Source organism: Elaeis guineensis, chromosome 11, assembly GCF_000442705.2.
Source record: "Elaeis guineensis isolate ETL-2024a chromosome 11, EG11, whole genome shotgun sequence".
In the NCBI taxonomy this organism is placed as follows: Eukaryota; Viridiplantae; Streptophyta; class Magnoliopsida; order Arecales; family Arecaceae; genus Elaeis; species Elaeis guineensis.
Genome location: NC_026003.2, coordinates 24,376,315 through 24,395,522, shown reverse-complemented (window position 1 = coordinate 24,395,522; position 19,208 = coordinate 24,376,315). Strand labels below are relative to the sequence as shown.

The 19,208-nt window shown below is 37.2% G+C and overlaps 1 protein-coding gene across 1 annotated transcript; it reads right to left on the bottom strand.

Moving 5' to 3' along the window:
* Positions 1 to 442: 442 nt before the first annotated feature.
* On the bottom strand, positions 443 to 18,921 carry LOC105035730 (AT-hook motif nuclear-localized protein 1). The gene is given in 6 exon segments (XM_010911400.4): positions 443 to 929; positions 932 to 1,094; positions 1,642 to 1,803; positions 3,887 to 4,018; positions 16,749 to 16,816; positions 18,075 to 18,921. Coding segments are annotated over 6 exon segments (1,062 nt in total). The 5' UTR covers positions 18,502 to 18,921; the 3' UTR covers positions 443 to 819.
* Positions 18,922 to 19,208: the final 287 nt, after the last annotated feature.

The window sequence follows — 19,208 nt, the reverse complement described above, 5'->3', positions numbered from 1 at the left end:
GGGCATTCGGAGCCGAGGCCATGTGGCACTTGTCAGGTTGGAGATGTTAGTCACCACGACATTGTGTCAAGGATGTACAGGTAAGCAGAGTTAGCAGGAAGATGGCAGGCTTCTTGGCACCCATTTGGTTGGAGATTACAGGCAATGTTGGATGGTGAAAGGGGTATGTATGTTAAACCCTTGAGCCAAAAGACAGCATTTTCATTTGGCTGCTGAGGACTGAGGCACCAAACGCCTTCTAGGTTCTCGATGAATCTGAGAATATCCAGGGGCTGCCATAATCTCATAGAGTTGGTTGCTAAAGCGATTAGAAAGATTGTGCTCGATTCCACCAGTGTTGAAGTGTTCTGTTCTTGCAAGGAATATCAGTTAACAGGTTTCATAAAAGGCAGCCTTAGCTCAAACATCAATGAGAATAAGAGGTAACACATCAAAAGTCGAATGGAGCAACAATTGTTTCAGGTAGATACTGAATTTTATTGAAACAAGCAAAGATTCTGCTCCAGCTTAACCGATTAAAAACCAAGCTTTACAATAGCGGAAATCATCAAAGCTAGATAGTACTGGATGATACAATCACTTGAGTTGCTAATCAAGTGCAAGCCCTTTGAAACAAACAGCTATTAAATTCTACTGTTGGAAAATGTAGATCACTGAGCTTAGAGGGTAAGTTAGGAACAAGTGCGAGAGCCTCAGTTACCCCAATGCAGTATCTGTTATGCCTTGAAGCAACTAACATCAAGGAGTGCCAGGTTCTGGTCAGTTTGAAGCCCCTCAGGTCAGCAATGTATGATGACTCGAGCGAATTCACACTCCAGGTTATGATGCATTGATATCGGCAGGGAAGTTCCTGGTGTCATCAGGTCCCGAGGGTAGAGAGGAAGACCGGGTTTCTCCTCTGAAGGAGGTAGTTGCATGAGTTGCCTTCGCATTGCTGAAGTGCTGGTCCCTTGGTCACCACTGTAAGCCTCTTCTGCATGTGAGCTTGGAATCTGGATGGTAGCTGATGGAAAAGAGACAGATGTAGTCTCTAACTTTGGCTTCTTGCTCTTCTGCTCCATCTGGTAGCCTGGCAAAAAACTGCCAACTACAATCTATTGTAGAGTAGCAAAAAGAAAACCAATCATTTATCTGAATTAAATTGTTGCTAGCTGGTGAGATGTAATTTTAAGCTGCAGAGGCTCTTGAAATACCAAAATATAACTGACCACAATCTCAGTCTCCAAATTATATTAGCTGATTGACACATTGTGCAATTAAGTGGAATTGAATGTACTGTTACATGCCAATAAGATTCTGCTGCACCATGTAAATGATTTGTGATTCCAAATTTATATATGAATGATGAACAGGAAGACATGTACAAAATGAAAAATATATATATTTTACCTACATGGCCGTATAAAATTCCACATAACTACACATGATTTTTCATTTGTCTAAATGCTGATTCATAAATTACTGGGAAAGCACTTTGGACTCATGGGAAGGTGGAGCAAACAGTTTTGATTGACACAAAAATAAGCATCAAATTGCACCGAAGAAGGGCAGAGAAAAAGTAAATATGGTGATGCCTCCTGAATTGCAAAGCAGTAGGATTTCATAGCATGGAAATCTGGAATGTGCGAATGGAGGTATTACCTGCACAGGACTGGCAGCTACCAACAGACCAGCAACTCCTCCCCCGACAACTCGACCATCTGGGCTTGCCAAAGAAACACTCATGCCACCAGATCGGCTTCTTGTTCCACCATTCTCATTTGGCATAAATGATCCAGATAAGGAGAGTAATTCAAATCGGCCCTAAAAAAATCAATCCAGTGAATGTATAACATATTAATAGGCAATAAAACTACAGGGTTAAATTGAAGCACAACAGCAGAAGACTGATGAATATTGGAAGATAATATTATCATGAACATATAACAAAAGTATGCAGGAAATCTCAGATTTGAAATAGAATAGTAGAGAGGTTAATATTCATTACAAATTCTATACCTAATGGAGTCGCATCAGCCCAAAGCTAGGCATGTTGAACAGGTGTTTCTTTTCAACTTTTGCTTTCATTGGGGAATGGTTATATAGTTGCTAAGATAATTAGATGATTGAATTTTCCTAATTAATGTGGTTCCTGTAGGGAGGCCAACTCTGAAGTGGTAGTATACTATGAAGCAAAGGCAAATGTTCAATGGTGGTACCTGCTTTTAAAGGCAAGAAGACTGAACTTTTTAGTTCATCTGCCACTTACCATACGCAGTGCTCATACAAGGTGGCATATCTGCAGTATGTAACAAATACTCAACAAACTATTAGTGTGGATTACACTGGCTAGTGGCTAGGCCTTGACCAAGATTTTTTGTGGCACTTAAACCACTAGTGGACTAGGAACAGGGTGAATCAATCAACACTATAACGGCCTGCTACAAAAAATTAGATAAAATTGTTGAAAAAAGCATAACATTATAGCTTGACAGAAGTAAAGGTTAAACTATCACTTTGATCTATTTAAGTGTCATAAACTGCAGTCCAATATGACAACATTGAATCCAAGGATAAGAAGAATCCTGTTAAACAAAAATTATGCACTTACTGAAGCCTGTCTATATGAAAAGAAAGCACTCAGTACTGCTTATATTATCTGCTATGGATGATCGCAATTCCCATCATTCAGCAGCACAAGGGAAAAATTAGACCCCCATCATCAGACGTACATCTCATAAGACCCCTATGCTTATGTTATATGTGACATTCGTAAATTACACATATTCTAGCATCAGATGTGCATACCCTAAGATCCCTATGCTTCTGTTATATTTGAATGATACATCACTATCAGGTCACCCATCATTAAAAAAATTCTAAACATAATTTTTATCAATATTTTATACTTCACAAAAGGATTAAAAGAGAATCAGAAGGCTTTTCAAAAAATTACAGATTTTTTGATGCAGACTTCTTTGGACTTCCTGGTCTGTAGTTCCCTATTAGAGTTAAGCACCTTGGTGCAAAGAGCTCACCATACCAAGCATTTAGGATTTATTTCTCATAATTTCCTTAGCATCAACACAGATATCAAGATATAGTAAATAAAGATTTTGTTATATACTTATATGCTTCCCATTAAATGCATGGTAGTGGAGTAAAATGATTTTATGGCCACTGATAGAAACCAAGATTTGTGTTTGCAAGGTGTTTGAGCATGACACGCAGCAATCCAAAGTTCAATAAAAGAACCAATATTAAGCACATGCAATGTCAAGAAGTTGTTAACTCCGTCATGAATATTTAAATAAAGTGTGCATTACAAGTCATAAAGAAATATCAGAAAACACCCCCAACTTTCTGAAAAATGTCTGATACAGGATGGAGTTAATAACTTATGTGTAGCATGAAGGCAAAAGTGAACTTCCCATGAATACTAAGCATCAATTATCTGGTTCAAACATTCCAGTTTTTCTAACTCTATGTTTCCTCAGCTACGATCCTTATCCAATGTAGACTGTGAATAAGCTGTAAAGACATAAAAAGCTGGTCATAGTAATGTTCTATGTAGGAATCAAAAACTGTGCAAATGAAATAACAACATCTTGAACATTATCTGACCATATAGTACTGGTTGGACCTTACTAGTCTCAATGTCTATATTAAGGTACATTTTTGACAATAACGGAGATCTTGCTATCTAGGCTTAAGTAAAAAGAACTTAAGAAAGACCAGACCATAACGCATAAATTTAACTATCAAGCTGTAATTAACAGGACTGCTTTATCTATACGAGGCCATCTAACATGTTAATGAAACTAAATCATGAACACAAAACTATGAAGAAAAGCTGCACAGTTCTCTGATGCTTGCAACCAATGGGAAGAAGGATATATTTCCATACCTCATAAGTTAATGTACCCCCAGAGGAATCAGGCTGACGAAGTGTGACATTTGAAATGATACCATTAGCAGACAGGATACAAATTGCTCGAGGCCCTTGTTGAGAAAAGGATATGATCTTCATAGTGACATCCTTTAAAGTAAAAAAAAAAAAAAAATTTGGGGGGTTGGGGTGTTAATTTCAGATAAGAAGACCGTAAATGGAGAAAAGGGAAAATTTTATTGCATATATGCAAGAACTGCTTTTAACAACAAGGAACTTCATTGTACCGAAAAAAAAAAAAAGAAAAAAAAAAACAACAAGGAACTTCAGCCCTAGCATGAACTTCTATATGTTCTCATACAAGTAGAATTAAATATTCATCCATTATAGGGTCAAATATTAAGAATATTTATGAGCAACTTTGAAATACCTTGTAGAAGCATGTGCTCAATAAGCTCCAATAATAGGTGCCTATATAAACGAAAACTAACTAATATCATATCATTCCTTGCAAACTTAAACAAACATATCAGCCACAGATCTTATCCAAAACATCTACATGAAAGCAAGCCAAGATGATGTTAATCTACTCTCATGATGTCATCTGAAACATGTTTTCTCCACAACCTGATGGCAAGCAAATCACATTGTAGATTCTGTTAGTAATAAGTGCATCGGTACAAGCATATGTATAGAAACTAAGAAAGGCATCTAGTGGTAAATATGTCACAGCCCAAAATCATTTCGAGGATACAAAAGATGCCTTCTTTGCTGTCAAATTCAATATATAGTGATCAACCAGCTCTTTGCACTGATTCCGTGACCTAAGGGTGATAACAAATTATTGTCATTGGGGAGTGAGAAGGGATTTGTTAACACCAGAAAAAGGAAAAGATTACTTTGACTTATTTTCCTTCTGGGTGGCCCTTTAGGAGAAGTAATGGGTGTCAAGTATTGTAGCATAGGTACACAAAATGCTAATTTAGTTTTGTGTAGTCCTAAACGGAGCCAAATTGGGGGAATGTAGGTGGTCCCTTGGTCCTTATGAGACAATAAATAACTGCCTGCTGGTTCACTATTTTCTAAAGCCTAGCTAGAGTAGGATATAGACAAAATTCAATCTGGCTGGGTGGTTTTGGGTTTTGCTAATTGCCTTTCACGGAGCACTTGTTGGGTGGGATTTGTGACCGGTTAACCTATTAACAGGGGATACATACATGGCGACAAAGTGCGATATCTGGAAAGGGTGGTGATAAGGTACACCTGGGTGGGCCAGAACTTTCGGACCAGTCATCTTACTCCACATTAAATCCTAATCAAACATCTGTGAGAAAAGCAAAAAAAAAAAAAAAAGGAAAATCTTAACAGTCAATTTTACGATTGTGAAAAACAGGGAATGGTGGATCATTATTCATAAGGGACTGAGGTGGGTGGACTGAAAGTTCTAGGATACCCAGGTACACTGCATCAATATTTTGGCAGAAATTGCAGGTTGAGAACTTTAGTGAAAGAAAGAAATAAAGGCTGCAGGCTACTCTTTCCTTTTTATTCTTATTCTATTTGGTTCTCAATTTTCTTCTATTCCTTTCCACTTTTCCCCAATTATTCCTTTTCTAGCAATTTATTTCTCATGTTACATTGTGAAGTAATGCATTTTTATCAGATCTGGCAAACAGATATGATAAATCTGTTGAAGAGATCCTATTTCTGGCAGATTGGTATTTAAAATTGTTGTTAGATTAGGCAAACTGTTAGTGGACAGACCAAATACAATTAGATGATATAAATTGAACAATCTTGAAACTTAAATTGAAGGAACAATCTTGAAACTTAAATTGAAGTTAGCAATTCACAAATAAACCCTAACATCCATAGGAGTTCCATCACAAATGATGAGCATTTGTCAACAGGGGCGAGGGCTAGAAATGGGCATGGACAGCTGGCCTACAGGGCCAGGGCTGCCAAACTTGGCCTCAATGGGTTGGACCTTGGGCTTAGTCAAGCTTACACTTCCAGGCCAAAACTAAATTGGGTAGGGTTTAAGATGCCCTCTGCCAAACCAGAGGCCAGTTCTATAAATAATAGATGACAGAAAAGAAACCCACATGGTGGTCTACTCTACATTCCCCAAACCTTTCGCTGAATCACGAAAATCTCACTTTTGAACAAGGGTGAAATAAATAAAGTCTTAACATACCCTTTCTTTTCTTCCTCTCTTTTCCTCTCCTCTCCTTGCCTTCACCCAAATCCATAACAGGACCAAACTGGAACACAGCCGCTCATCCCCCACTTCAACCCCTCATATGGCATGGTTGCTACATGCTAACGATCACATAATGACCGGCTCCCTCAGCCCACTAATTGCATGCCTGCCTTCATAGCTCTGTGTTGGAATCAAGTTACCTGCCACATCATCATCATCATCATCATCTCTCTCTCTCTCTCTCTCTCTCTCTGTGCATGTGTGTGCGTGTGTGTCTCATGCATGCATCCCTCCTCTCCAGAAACTAGCCAATCAGCTGTTGAGTCACCTCCAAGCATGTTTGCTTGCAATCTTTTGCCCCAAAAAATTTTATCTTTGCACAGAGAGTTCAGACAAGGTTTCAGCCTTAGCCAAATCTTAGTCTAGCTTGTGCTGGGGCCAATCTCTTATTGTTAATTCAAGTTATGATCGGGCTAAGGATGGTGCACGCTTGGCACATCCCCTTGTCACCTTGTCAGCATCCAATTTGTTCAACCCAAAGTCCTTCTGAGTGCATTTAAGTGCATCGAGTTGAAAAGTTGCAGATGTTGATTTTGATGAAGTCATTGTTAACCACTTGTTATAACCATGATGGTCACCTTTTTTATTTCCTGATGCAAATTTGGTAGGATAGAGCGGATGGTTTATCAAAACAACCCAAGTGCAACACCCCAACCCCATCCACCAAAAAAAAAAAAAAAGGGAAAAGAAAAAAAAATCACAACTAAGATGTTAGTGACTAAGATTTTTAGTTGTTGATTAAAGGAATATTAATGACATGCCTTATTTGTTTGATGAATTTAAGTTCTTGGCACTAGTATTGGCAAGAAAAAATAATTAATTTACATCTTTTTAAGTTTTTATTCCCCTGCATGCGGGTCTCAAATTTACTCCTCTTTCTTGGAATCTATGTTGATGAATAGACAACATGATTTGCTTACATTATTAAGTTCTCCAATAAAAATAGTGTCAAGCAATGCATCTAAAAGAACACAACTCAATCCCAATAGACTTGTGCGTGAATAGTTTACAAATTAGACATGTACATATTCCTTATAATATTGCTCTTATTTTCTTGCTTTTATAGTGGATTTATCAATAATTCCTCAACCTTAAAGTCAGACATGCCTGCTCAAAAGGGAATAATTAGAAATAGCTAAGAAAGAACATTCATGTGGAGCTCACCATTGCAAAAACCCAAGTTGAACATTGTAATACCCCGTACAGATCTTCAAGCAAGCAGGGGAAAAAAAATTTGAGCCAGCATGTGCTCTGCATGTGCTGGGAAGCCTAGAATTAATGTGGAAAAGGGAAGAACGTGAAGAAAGAACTCCCAAAGAGTTCTCTTCCTTCTCTGATTCAAAGTCCTAAAAACACTAGGAATCAAAGCCCAAATCAAATTCAAAATCATCCCTATTAGAGGTCTATTTAAGGGCCTTGATCTCCTGGGTTTTTCCTCACCAAAAATTTAATGTCATTTGCTGCCCTTTTCCCCACTTTTCTTCTTGGATTACTGGTGATTGAACTCATTGCAGCCATCAAAAGATCAGACCAATCTTTGCCGAAGACAAGGTAACCCAAGCGGATGATCTTCCTTTCAGTTTTCTCTAGGTCCTAAGCTCGGATTTTAGACATGGTTGCTGCCAGAAATTCTGTGAAAATTTTGTTATCAAATCCCCTATTTTTCCCATGCATTTTTCTTGGTTTTCCGCCGCCATGAGCCGTCATTGGTCACCGAACCCGACTGGCTGTCGTCGCCGAGGACTACCCCTCCAGCCATGGGAGTCCTCAACTGGGAGGAGGACCTCCCAGCTTCGGGAACAAGGGGAGGAAGAGCCCCCCTGTTCCGTGAAAGAAGAAGAGAACAGAGGATGCATGGGTCCTCTGTTTCCCATGGAAAAAAAAAAGAAAAGAAAAGAAAAAAAGAAAAAAAAGGGAAGAAAGAGAGAGAGAAAGAGTTTCTTTCTCTTCCCTCTTTTCATGCTCTGAGTCTGAACCCCTACTTTCTCTCTCTAGAATGTCAGATTCTATCTCTACTTTCTCTCTAGAATTTTCTATCTCTAGACTGATTCTCTCTCTTGATAGATTTTCCTCTTTCGAAGTTATCTTTCTAAGATTAGCCTAGTGAAGGACTTCTTTTTGATGATTTTGATCGAGCTTAGCGAACGATTCGATTTTAAGTGAAATTTTGATTAGAAATTTTATTTTGAATTAGCTGTAAATTAGAATTAATATAAAAATATAATTTTGAATAATAGGTTCTGAAGAATTCTCTCAAGATTAATCGATTTGTTTGTTCAGTTTTCTGCAAGAAGTGATGAACTGTCTTCTCGAGATATTTCATAATTATTTTGAAAGCAAGTGTCAGTTTTTGAATTATACATGATTTATGAAATTATATTTTGAACAGCAAGTGATTTGAAAATTTGATATTTTATTGAAATACTATGGTTTATTGATTATACATATGTTCAATAGAATTATGATATCTTATATGTTATGCTGTAAAAGTACTTTGATATGGATCGGATTTGTACTCATAGCCTAACTATGTTTCTGTGGGCTCCATCAATGAACATTATATGTTGGTAATCGGTGGGCTCCACCAATGGAGATTATACGTTGATAATTAGTGGGCCCCGCAAATAGGGATTATACGTTGGTACTCGGTGGATCTTGTTAATGGGGATTGTGCGTTGGTATTTAGTAGACCCTACTAATGAGAGTTATATATTAGTCATAATTAAAGACCGTTGAGTTTTATATGTTTTTTATTCGAATCAAATTTATGATTGCGCATGCATACGAGTATTGAAATTATTTGACTTATTTAAGTAAGCATAGAATATGTTCCTATGTATATTTATGGCATTATTTTTGAACATCATATCTCTGATAATATCTGAAATATCTAGTTGAGATATCGATTTGTTTGTTCAGTATTCTACAAGTGATGAACAGTCTTCTCGAGATATTTTATAATTATTTTGAAAGCAAGTGTCCGTCTTTGAATTATACATGATTTATGAAATTATATTTTGAACAACAAGTGATTTGAAAATTTGATATTTTATTGAAATACTATGGCTTATTGATTATGCATATATTCAGTGAAATTATGATATCTTATATGTTATGCTGTAAAAGTACTTTGATATGGATCAGATTTGTGCTCTTAACCTAACTATATTTCAATGAGCCCCATCAATGGATATTATATTTTGGTAATCGGTCGGCTCCACCAATGAAGATTATATGTTGGTAATCAATGGACCCCGCAAATGGGGATTATACGTTGGTACTCAGTGGATCTTGTCAATGGAGGTTGTGCGCTGGTATTCAGTGGATCCTGCTAATGAGAATTATATATTGGCTATAATTAAAGGCTATTGAGTTTTATATGTTTTTGATTCAAATCGAATTTATGATTGTGCATGCATATGAGTATTAAATTATTTGACTTATTTAAGTAAGCATAGAATATATTCCTATATATATTTATGGCATTATTTTTGAACATTATATCTATGATAATATCTGAAATATCTAGTTGAGATATCGATTTGTTTGTTCAGTGTTCTACAAGAAGTGATGAACTGTCTTCTCAAGATATTTCATAATTATTTTGAAAGCAAGTGTCAGTCTTTGAATTATACATGATTTATGAAATTATATTTTGAACAACAAGTGATTTGAAAATTTAATATTTTATTGAAATACTATGGTTTATTGATTATGCATATGTTCAATAGAATTATGATATCTTATATGTTATGCTGTAAAAGTACTTTGATATGGATCGGATTTGTGCTCTCAGTCTAACTATGTTTCAGTAGGCCCCATCAATGGACATTATGTATTGATAATCGATGGGCTCCACTAATGGGGATATACATTGGTAATCAGTAGGCCCGCAAATGGAGATTATACGTTGGTACTCAATGAATTCTGTCAATGGGGATTGTGCATTGACATTCGGTGGATCCTGCCAATGAGAGCTATATATTGGTCATAATTAAAGGCTGTTGAGTTTTATATGTTTTTGATTCGAATCAAATTTATGATTGCACATGCATATGAGTATTGAAATTATTTGATTTATTTAAGCATGGAATATGTTCCAATGTATATTTATGGCATTATTTTTTAACATCATATTTATAATAATATCTGAAATATCAAGTTGAGATATTCATTACTTACTGAGCCATCAAGCTCATTACCTTTTTCTTTTATTTTTTTTAGATTCAGATAATTAATTATAAGTATGGGCATTAATTTTGGAAAAGAGCTTTTAGAAGCAAGATTTAGCACTATCAACTTCATTGAATTTTGATTTATTTTTATGTTATTTTTAGTGAAACTTTATTGGATGTAAGATATTTGATTTAGTTATTTGAATTAAAGTTAAATAATAATTATTTGAACATTACTCCACTGTGATGAAGGGAAGGGAAACTGTTTCTCTTCGGATGACCCAGATTGCATCTAAAACTTTTTCTATTAATCTACATGAATAAGGATCAAATCCTTACCTAATTAGCAGTGAAACCAGAGATAAAATCTCAAATAATTTGGATTAAACCTTCATGGAGGCATGAAAGTACAGACCCTCTATTTTGCATGCATGCCAAATGTCGTAGGAAAGCAGGATGAACTCCGATCTTCGCAATCCAATCAAACGAGGGAGGAGATGTGCTGGTGTGACACCTCACACCAGCAGGTGGGATGCTCAAGGAGGGCCCACGTCCAAAGGAGGAGGGGCGGCACCAAAGGGGAGAGGCTAATAAGTATAGACCCTCAATCTCTCAATCTGAATTGTTTGCTATGCATCCATAAGTAGAGACCTTCTCTATTTATAGATGAATCCCATTACCTAATAAGTATAGGACTCCTAACTCAAATCTGATTTGACTCAGTCCAATACTCATAAAAGAAGGATTCCTACATGAGATAGAATTGTTATCACTTATGATAACCACTTTGCACCCAATCCCTCACCCACATGGGATGCCCCAAACCAGCATCATTCCAGATGTTGGTCGGCCTATATGAGAGAAAAATCCCAGTGTAAGAAAGATTTCTCATATCTCATCCAAAACGGATCCGATTCGAATCCAATTCGAAGTTGGTTCAAATAATTTCGAAAGGCTGTCAATCCCAAACTCTTTAAGATTTTTGTACCAAGTTTAACTTGAAATTTTGGACCTAATTAAATCTAATTAATTCAGATCTAATCTGAAATTAATTAGTACTTAAATCTATTCTTTTATATGCTTCATGGATCATAGATCAGAAACTGTTCATCTCCAGGATCGAACTTGAACCTCATGTGTAGTGTTAGCTAGACATAATCAACTCTTCAATCCCGTTCGATCTATAACTTAATTCTCAATCAAGTTAGCTTATATGTTCAATCAAATCAAGTACTTCCTAATTGGACATATAAACATAGGCCAATTTCTTCCTACTTTGTCTGACTTGTGTGCGTGACTCCATAGATTCAAACACTAAGCCGGTAGCACAGGAATCAATTTCTACACTAATCGAGATACCATCTAGCAATAACTACAGACGTCCAAATAGGTTGAATTATCGTAAAAAAATATTCCAGAACCCATACACATGGTTACCGCATTTTCATCTTTTGATCCTGAATGCTCTAGGATGGTCTCAGGTTAACTGTCAATCGAGATTGCTTCATCCACATTGTATTTCAACCTTTCAAATCCATCTTATGGATATCTTGGCTAAGGCTTTGCTAAATTAAAATACAGCGATACATCAACTTCAATAATCTGGAGGGGTCAATCCTATCTTGATCCACACACAGACTTCGCAAGTACTTGACTGTCCAGTCTTCCGTCACTGCATTAGAAATCCAGATAGTCCGGCACCAAAGCACAGTAAGTTGCTTGCAAGTCACTATGGTGATCTCAGGTCTGAAGAATACTTATACCCATGTGTTTCGCGAGCAGCTCTTGACAACAGAACACTTAATAAGTGAGTCACTTGTTCAGTGCGATGTACTCCTACATTTTACCTGTATGCCATACTAGTATCGCCACACTCTTTGGTTAAGAGGACAACCAACCCATATGCACATAACGACCTCCACTCGATAAACATCAACTTCCTGTAATGACGTATCATTTGGTCACGAACATGTTTAAGAACTATACGATAAATTCTCTCTTTATCGTACACTAACATAGTTCTAAGGACTTCATCACAGCACAAGAGTTCAAGAAGATGTAACTTTGTGATGAAAAATGTCAGAATAACTATTTTTATTTATCAATAATTCATATACAAAGAGGAACTCAATCGTCACACGATTGATTTTAGGATACAATTTTCAATATGTGATGCATTGATATCATGATGAAATATCTTGTACGTTTGTGGAGAGAGTTCTTCATAAGTATGCGGAGGTTGTCGCGATCTTCAGCTCGTAATCTCGGATCGGGGGCATGATAAACATTTTGTGAAAAATGAAATCCTGATGAAATAACCACTTATACCACAATATAATTAAAAAATTATGGTGACATCAATTAAACTTGAGGCGACTAAAGTTAGGATGTTGGAGGTAAAATCATGAAGGGAAGGCAAGACATTTTCTCTCCAAAGGATGTTACTTCCATTGGTGAACTAAGTTCCTCTAGACACATCAGTATGAGAAAGATAAAGAATTATTATTTATTTTAGACAGGTCTGTATTCAGTTTTCTTTAGTGAACATAAGCTTCTCTCGATATGATTTAATAGGATATGGAATGACTCAGATATTTATATATTTAACTTTTAACTTTGGCTTGTGTGGTCTCCAATAAGAGAGATTTGATTTATAACGGTTGAGATGCTTAAATTTAAAAAAAAAATGAAACCAACCATTTTTAGATAAATATAAAGTTTTTGATATTCAGCATGACATTTGTTGCAAGGGTATGCTCTTGTACATACAAGTTTGACTAGATGGTTTAACAATTTGACAACATGTTATTATCATCAATTTCATATATATTTATATCTATGAGGACTTTTCAAGTATTAAATATAATAGTTAGGAAAGATTATTGACAAGCAATACAAAGAGTTATCCATATACCAAGTTTTACAGTGCAAAACAAATATGAAAGCTATACAAATTATGTATATTAGAAAGTAAAAAAGTAACTACCCAATTATGATCTCAAGTGGTTCAAGATCCTAGTAAAGGCAGATGGGGACAGATCTTAACTTTGGCCTTTTTTGCACAAAGTGGCTGCCTCAGGACTTGAAGCCGCACCATAGTGCTAGTTAGTCCAAGTGTTTTATCGTTGCACCAATATTTACATTAGAAAGTTAAAAATAAAAAATATTTAAATGAAAATAAACAAGATGAATTAATTGCAAAAAAAAAAAGAAGAGAAAAATAAGATTTATTAAGATGCACCTCTATTTCCAAATGCCAAAATAAGGAGTCGAGAACTAAGGTTAGTGATGAAATTCTAGGAAGGGATCATAAATTTTTGACATTGCAAATTATTATAATAGTAGGAGTATAAAATTACACTAGCTTAGCATTTTCAAGCTATTCACTTTATTAAATATTAACCTTTTAGGTAAACTACACCAAAATGAACCTTGAAAAAAATAATTTACTACTACTACTCCATGGTTCCCAAATAAAGGTAAGCTGCACAAAAAATTATAAGACCATGTGTTTCCGCATCTCTCTTTTCAATTCCTCCAATCCCATCAGTGCAATTGTAGTCTAGTAAGCCATTATGAACCAAACTTGAGCACAAGATTTTACGTCCTGACAGGACAAACGGCATCCCGACGTACTGTTTGTTTTTGTGAGAAAATGGGATCAGACAGTATCAAGACTCTGAAATCCATCCATGTAGGAAAAGAAGAAGAAAGAAGAAAGAAAGGAAGATGAAAAAAAGATAAAAGTGAAAGGAAAGAAGAAGAAAAATGAAAGAACGAAAGGAAGGGAGAAGAAAAGAAGGAAGAAAGAAAAGAGAAAGAACAAGAAAAAAGAAAAAAAAAGAAATGAAGGGATAAGAACAAGAAAGAAAAAAAGAAAAGAAAAGAAGGAAGAAGAAAAAGAAAGAAAAGAAGAAAAATAAAGAAAGAAAGAAGAGAAGAGGGATGGAGGATATCTATGGGGATGCATGATTAGGATGGCTATTGGGATAGGACGGGATAGCAAGTCGTCCCGTTCTATAAAGATATCAAGACACCTCCATCCTATAGGACTTAAAACCTTGCTCGAGCAAAATTTCAGTTATTGAGATTATTCTTAATTCCCAAGTAAAATATTGCCATTCGCTAAGTTGCAGAGAATGTGACCTATGGAATTTATTAGGAACTACCAAGACTATTTTTGGACCAAATCTGAACAAGGATGGACCAGGAATAAATGGTGAGACCTTAAGCAAAATTTTGAGTTTAAGCATTCTTTAATTATGATGGCTAAAAGTTATAAAATTATGTAAAAGATGTGTTTTACCCATTAAAGGAAAAGAAATATATGACTAAATATCTATGGTAGTACATCAACATAATTCCTGGAGTCTTGAAGCAGGTAAGGGAGCATAGTTGACACCAAAAAACTATTTACTACATCCAAAATTCATCTAGAAATTCTTAGTTGCAACATTCTATGCATCCAACAAGGACGATAAAATAAAAGCAACCACTCAATGAATAGCATCAACACTGCTATTTACTTTAATAATGTATGACTACTGGCTTACTCCAAGGTAGACCTCTTCATGGTCAAGATGCATCGGGCCCACGCCCGGCTTTGCCTGCAGGTCAACATGGTTTACTTAAGCCCAAGCTTGGCCCAGCTTGGCCTTCGGTCTATCTATCGAGCCCAAGCCCGGCCATTGCTCAGGCTTCGAGCTTCAAGATGAGCCTCAAACTTCATGAACAATTTTTAACATTTTAAATGTTTAAAATATTCAGAATATTTAAAAAAAAGCTAAATATGAGAAATTAAATATTGCCAATAACTTATAACATGTCTATTAAGTCCACAATTACATCTCATACAAACAAATAACAGTTAAATTAGTTTCTTTTTGCTATTGTTGATTTGAGAAAATTAAAAAATTGCGCTAGGCTCAGGCCAAGCTTTAATCCCCAAGCCTGTGCCTGGCCTGTTTGCTAAATAGGCCTATTTTCCAAGGTCAGCCTGTCCTGCAGAGCCTAAACCTTAGCCTAAGCTTGCTCAAATGGCTTTGTGCTTGAGCAGGCTAGGCGAGCTGCCCGGCCCGTGAATAGGTCTACTCCAAGTCCAAGGTATTACGGACAAAAGAAGCAATAGATGAATAGGGAGAAAGGAAACCAAGAAGACAAGAAATTCTACGAAATGCTCCACCAATTAGATAAATTGACATAAGGTAATAGGTCTACTCCAAGGTATTATGGACAAAAGAAGAAATAGATGAATAGGTAGAAAGGAAACCAAGAAGACAAGAAATTCTATGAAATGCTCCACCAAACTAGATAAACTGACACAAGGTAAGCAAAATTGAAAAACCAATCCACATCCAAATGCAAATGCATAATTCATCCAAGAAACTAACTTCCAATGTAATCATGAAGTCATATTTTAGCTTATATGCAACAGAAAACAAAAAAATTCTTGACCTTCTAATTTAAAGATCTTATAGCTTACACTACTTACGAGAAATAACTAAATAAACCTGATTTGTGACAACACGATATAAATAATTAATTTTTCCATACAAGTTTCCAATAAATGAACTTGAGTGAAATCATATACTACTTGTTTAAAGAATGCAGTAGAGCCACAAAGCATGACAGCTTTCAGAAACATGTCAAAGAAAGTTATCATGATTATTAACAAACTTTAGTTCTGAATTCCTTAACTGCAAGAGACGTATGAGACAGTAACAACAGTAGGCAACATCACTTTGCCAAAAGCATACACATCAAAGCAAATCAACTTATATCATGAATTTAAAGATGTATTGTTAACTTAGCTCAAGGATCCTGATTGGTACATGAAAGAAAGCAACCTAGCAATAAAATCCTCTAAGATAAGGTTAATAAGTGCACTAGTCATTTAACTATGACAGGAAAACCATGGCAATGACATTATGAGCCATTTGTTATGTCATATAATATAAGCGATGAGATAATACAAAAAGTGGCAAAGAAGTTACTTGACGGTATGAAGTGACAAAAAGGATCGTATTTTTGTAGAAGGCAAACTGGTTAGAATGGAGATTTAATATTACTAATAGCATCAATATCAATTTCACTAATACTCCGTACACCCTAGTGCCCTTTCCACTTGACACTTGCATGAACTGGGAAGAGAAAGGACTTCCCTTTTACTTTATTTATCATATATCTTACTATCATATGCTTAGAACATATACTATAAATTTCACTAGTATTCCATACACCCTAGTGCCCTTTCCACTTGGCACTTGCATGAACTGGGAGGAGAAAGGGCTTCCTTTTTTTCTTTCTTTATCATATCCTGTTATCATATGCATAAAACATATATCATAACGGCAAAAAAAGGAGAACATAGGTATTTTAACATCCGAAATGACAGATAGAAGTTCAATGAATATAAGGAACACAAGATTTAATATTATAATACCTCGCCAGCTGCAACAGTGATGACATGAGGTGTGAAATTTGCACCAGCAGAGCATGCAACCATTTCACCTGTGAAGAAAGTTTAGAAAAAATAGCAAATCTGTCATGAAATCCCATGGTATGGACTCATGTGATAGATTTTTTTTAAAAAAAAAGGGAAAAAGAGAAGTCTGCTACTAATGTATAAAGCCACTCTCAAATATATGACAAAAATTGCACCTGTAATTCTGTGTACTGATATAGCTGCCTGCTTTGGGTGAGGGCAAATATAGGGAAGAGAGATGTCTACCACATAACCTAGAAGGACGTTGGCAGGATGGAAAATGTAACTCATTGCTTATATCGTTTAATCACATCCAACCAGGGAATCGGCATTGTAATTTTCCTTATGCTTAGAAGGAGTCCAGAGAAACAGGGAAAACCAACGGTTTGACTCAGGGAACTGTATTATCTCTAAAGAGCAAGGAAAGCCTAACAAGGGAAACTGAAGATTTGATTCAGGGAGCTGCATTATTTGTTTAGAATGTAATAAATAAGAAAGCCTGATAAACGTACAACCTCACTGACTATAAAATGATTAAGTGGATTAATCCATTTAGCTTCACAGTTGTGGAGAAGGAATACGTGCACTGGTTCAGCATAGAACAAGAAGACCAACATGCGGATTATTTTATCAACAGAAACAAATCAAATATCTTCCTCTTATTTGAGGGGACCCATCACTGACACCAGAGCACCAAGCCTAATCTTCAGAAAGTGGGTAGTTACCAATCTTAATCCAATATAGCGATCGCTCCTGATTTCCTATTTCCTAAGGTCTCTCCAGAGCCTGCGCAAGGAAAACCGGAAGATTCCAAGGCCTGACCAACGAGGACTTTGGAAGGCTCAGATTCGCCAAACCCCCGCAAAATTTGGCTTTTTCCACAAGAACGAATCCCATTTCGGGGAAAGAGATCTCATTTGTAGGTCCCACACACTAATTCCAAAACCCTGTATCAGCACTCCAATCTGAAAGGTCCCGACCAAATTCAACTGTCATGAGAGAGAGAAAGAGACAGACAAACATTTACATATCTACAGGCCACTAATTTCCAGGAATCTACGGACCTGAAACCAACTGCACTTGAAGAAACTTAAGCTACTGTAAAAATCAAATCTTAAGCTTAATAACAACTAAGATCAGCCTCTAACAACAAAACCGCAACCTTCAAATAAGTTTTCAAATAACAGGCCAAAACATCCCAAAAAAAGGCAGCTGAGAGAGAGAGAGAGAGATTACTCAAAATATCAAAGTAGCCAGAGAAAGATGGAGTTTTGGACACAATACCTAAAGATTCCAGCTCGATTCCGTGCTTCGGTTTCTTCACGAAATCCCCTGGCCGCCCTCTACCCCGCTTCATCCCCGGAGCCGAATGGTACTCACCAGGAGGGACCGACGCCGAGATGGGCACCGGGCTCAGCGGCATGATCAAGCTCCCATCTGGCCTGTACTTCCTCGGCCTCCCTCTCTTCTTCTTCATCACCCCCGTGGCCACGCTCCCCGACACCGACCCCATCGCCACCGCCTGCGGGGGTGGCGCAGTCGTTACTCCTCCCACCTGGCTAGGGCCTTCGCTCGCCGCCCCCGTCGCAACCTCCGCCTGCGCCGGCGGCGGCGGCGGCGGCTGCGGTGGTTGGTAGCTCTCTGCCGCCTCCGCTGGCGGCGTCATCGCCGGCGCCGCCATCCCAGATGTCATGCCTTCCCTCTCTTCCATACATAGATAAGCCCCTAAAATCCCTAGCGAACCCCCTCTCTCACTGCTAAACGGATCAAGAAAAAAAGCCTGATCGCGATTCCAGACACCAAAAGATGGCTTCGGAGGTTTTGATTGCGTCTTTCAGGGCTCTATCAAGCTTCTGCCATTGGAGAGCAAACTAAAGCTCGAGTGACCAAGCTCCAATCTCGTCGCCGAGACCGTTTCCTTTCTTGTCCCTTAAATTATATATTTTCCGGTTCGGTCGGACCGGCTCCCGACTTCTCCTCGAGCGGCCGGAAAACCGGTTTTTCTACGCCGGCGTGTCGGTAAACCGCTACCGACTTCGTCGCGCCCCGGCGGTTTCGGCGATCGTCGAAAGCCGCTCGCCAAAGCCCAAAGAAGAGCGAAGGGAAAGGAAGGGGTGGGAGAGAAAGAGGGGAGAGAAAAATGAATAATATAAAGAAATAATAGAATATATGAATAAATGGAAGATATTTATGAAATTGGGGAATATTTTAATCGGACGGGCCACAAAAATCGATATGGGGAGTATGGATCTGGAAATATATATTGGGGCGTCCATCACGAGGTATTTTGGTATAAAGAAATGGGGGAGATCGGAAAAAGGAAACGGCTTTTTGTATTTTTAATTAATTCTTTAATTTCGGGCATTTAATTCGGGGATTTAAAGCTGCCGAGCGAACGTTGGAGGCGCGCCTTTGGCC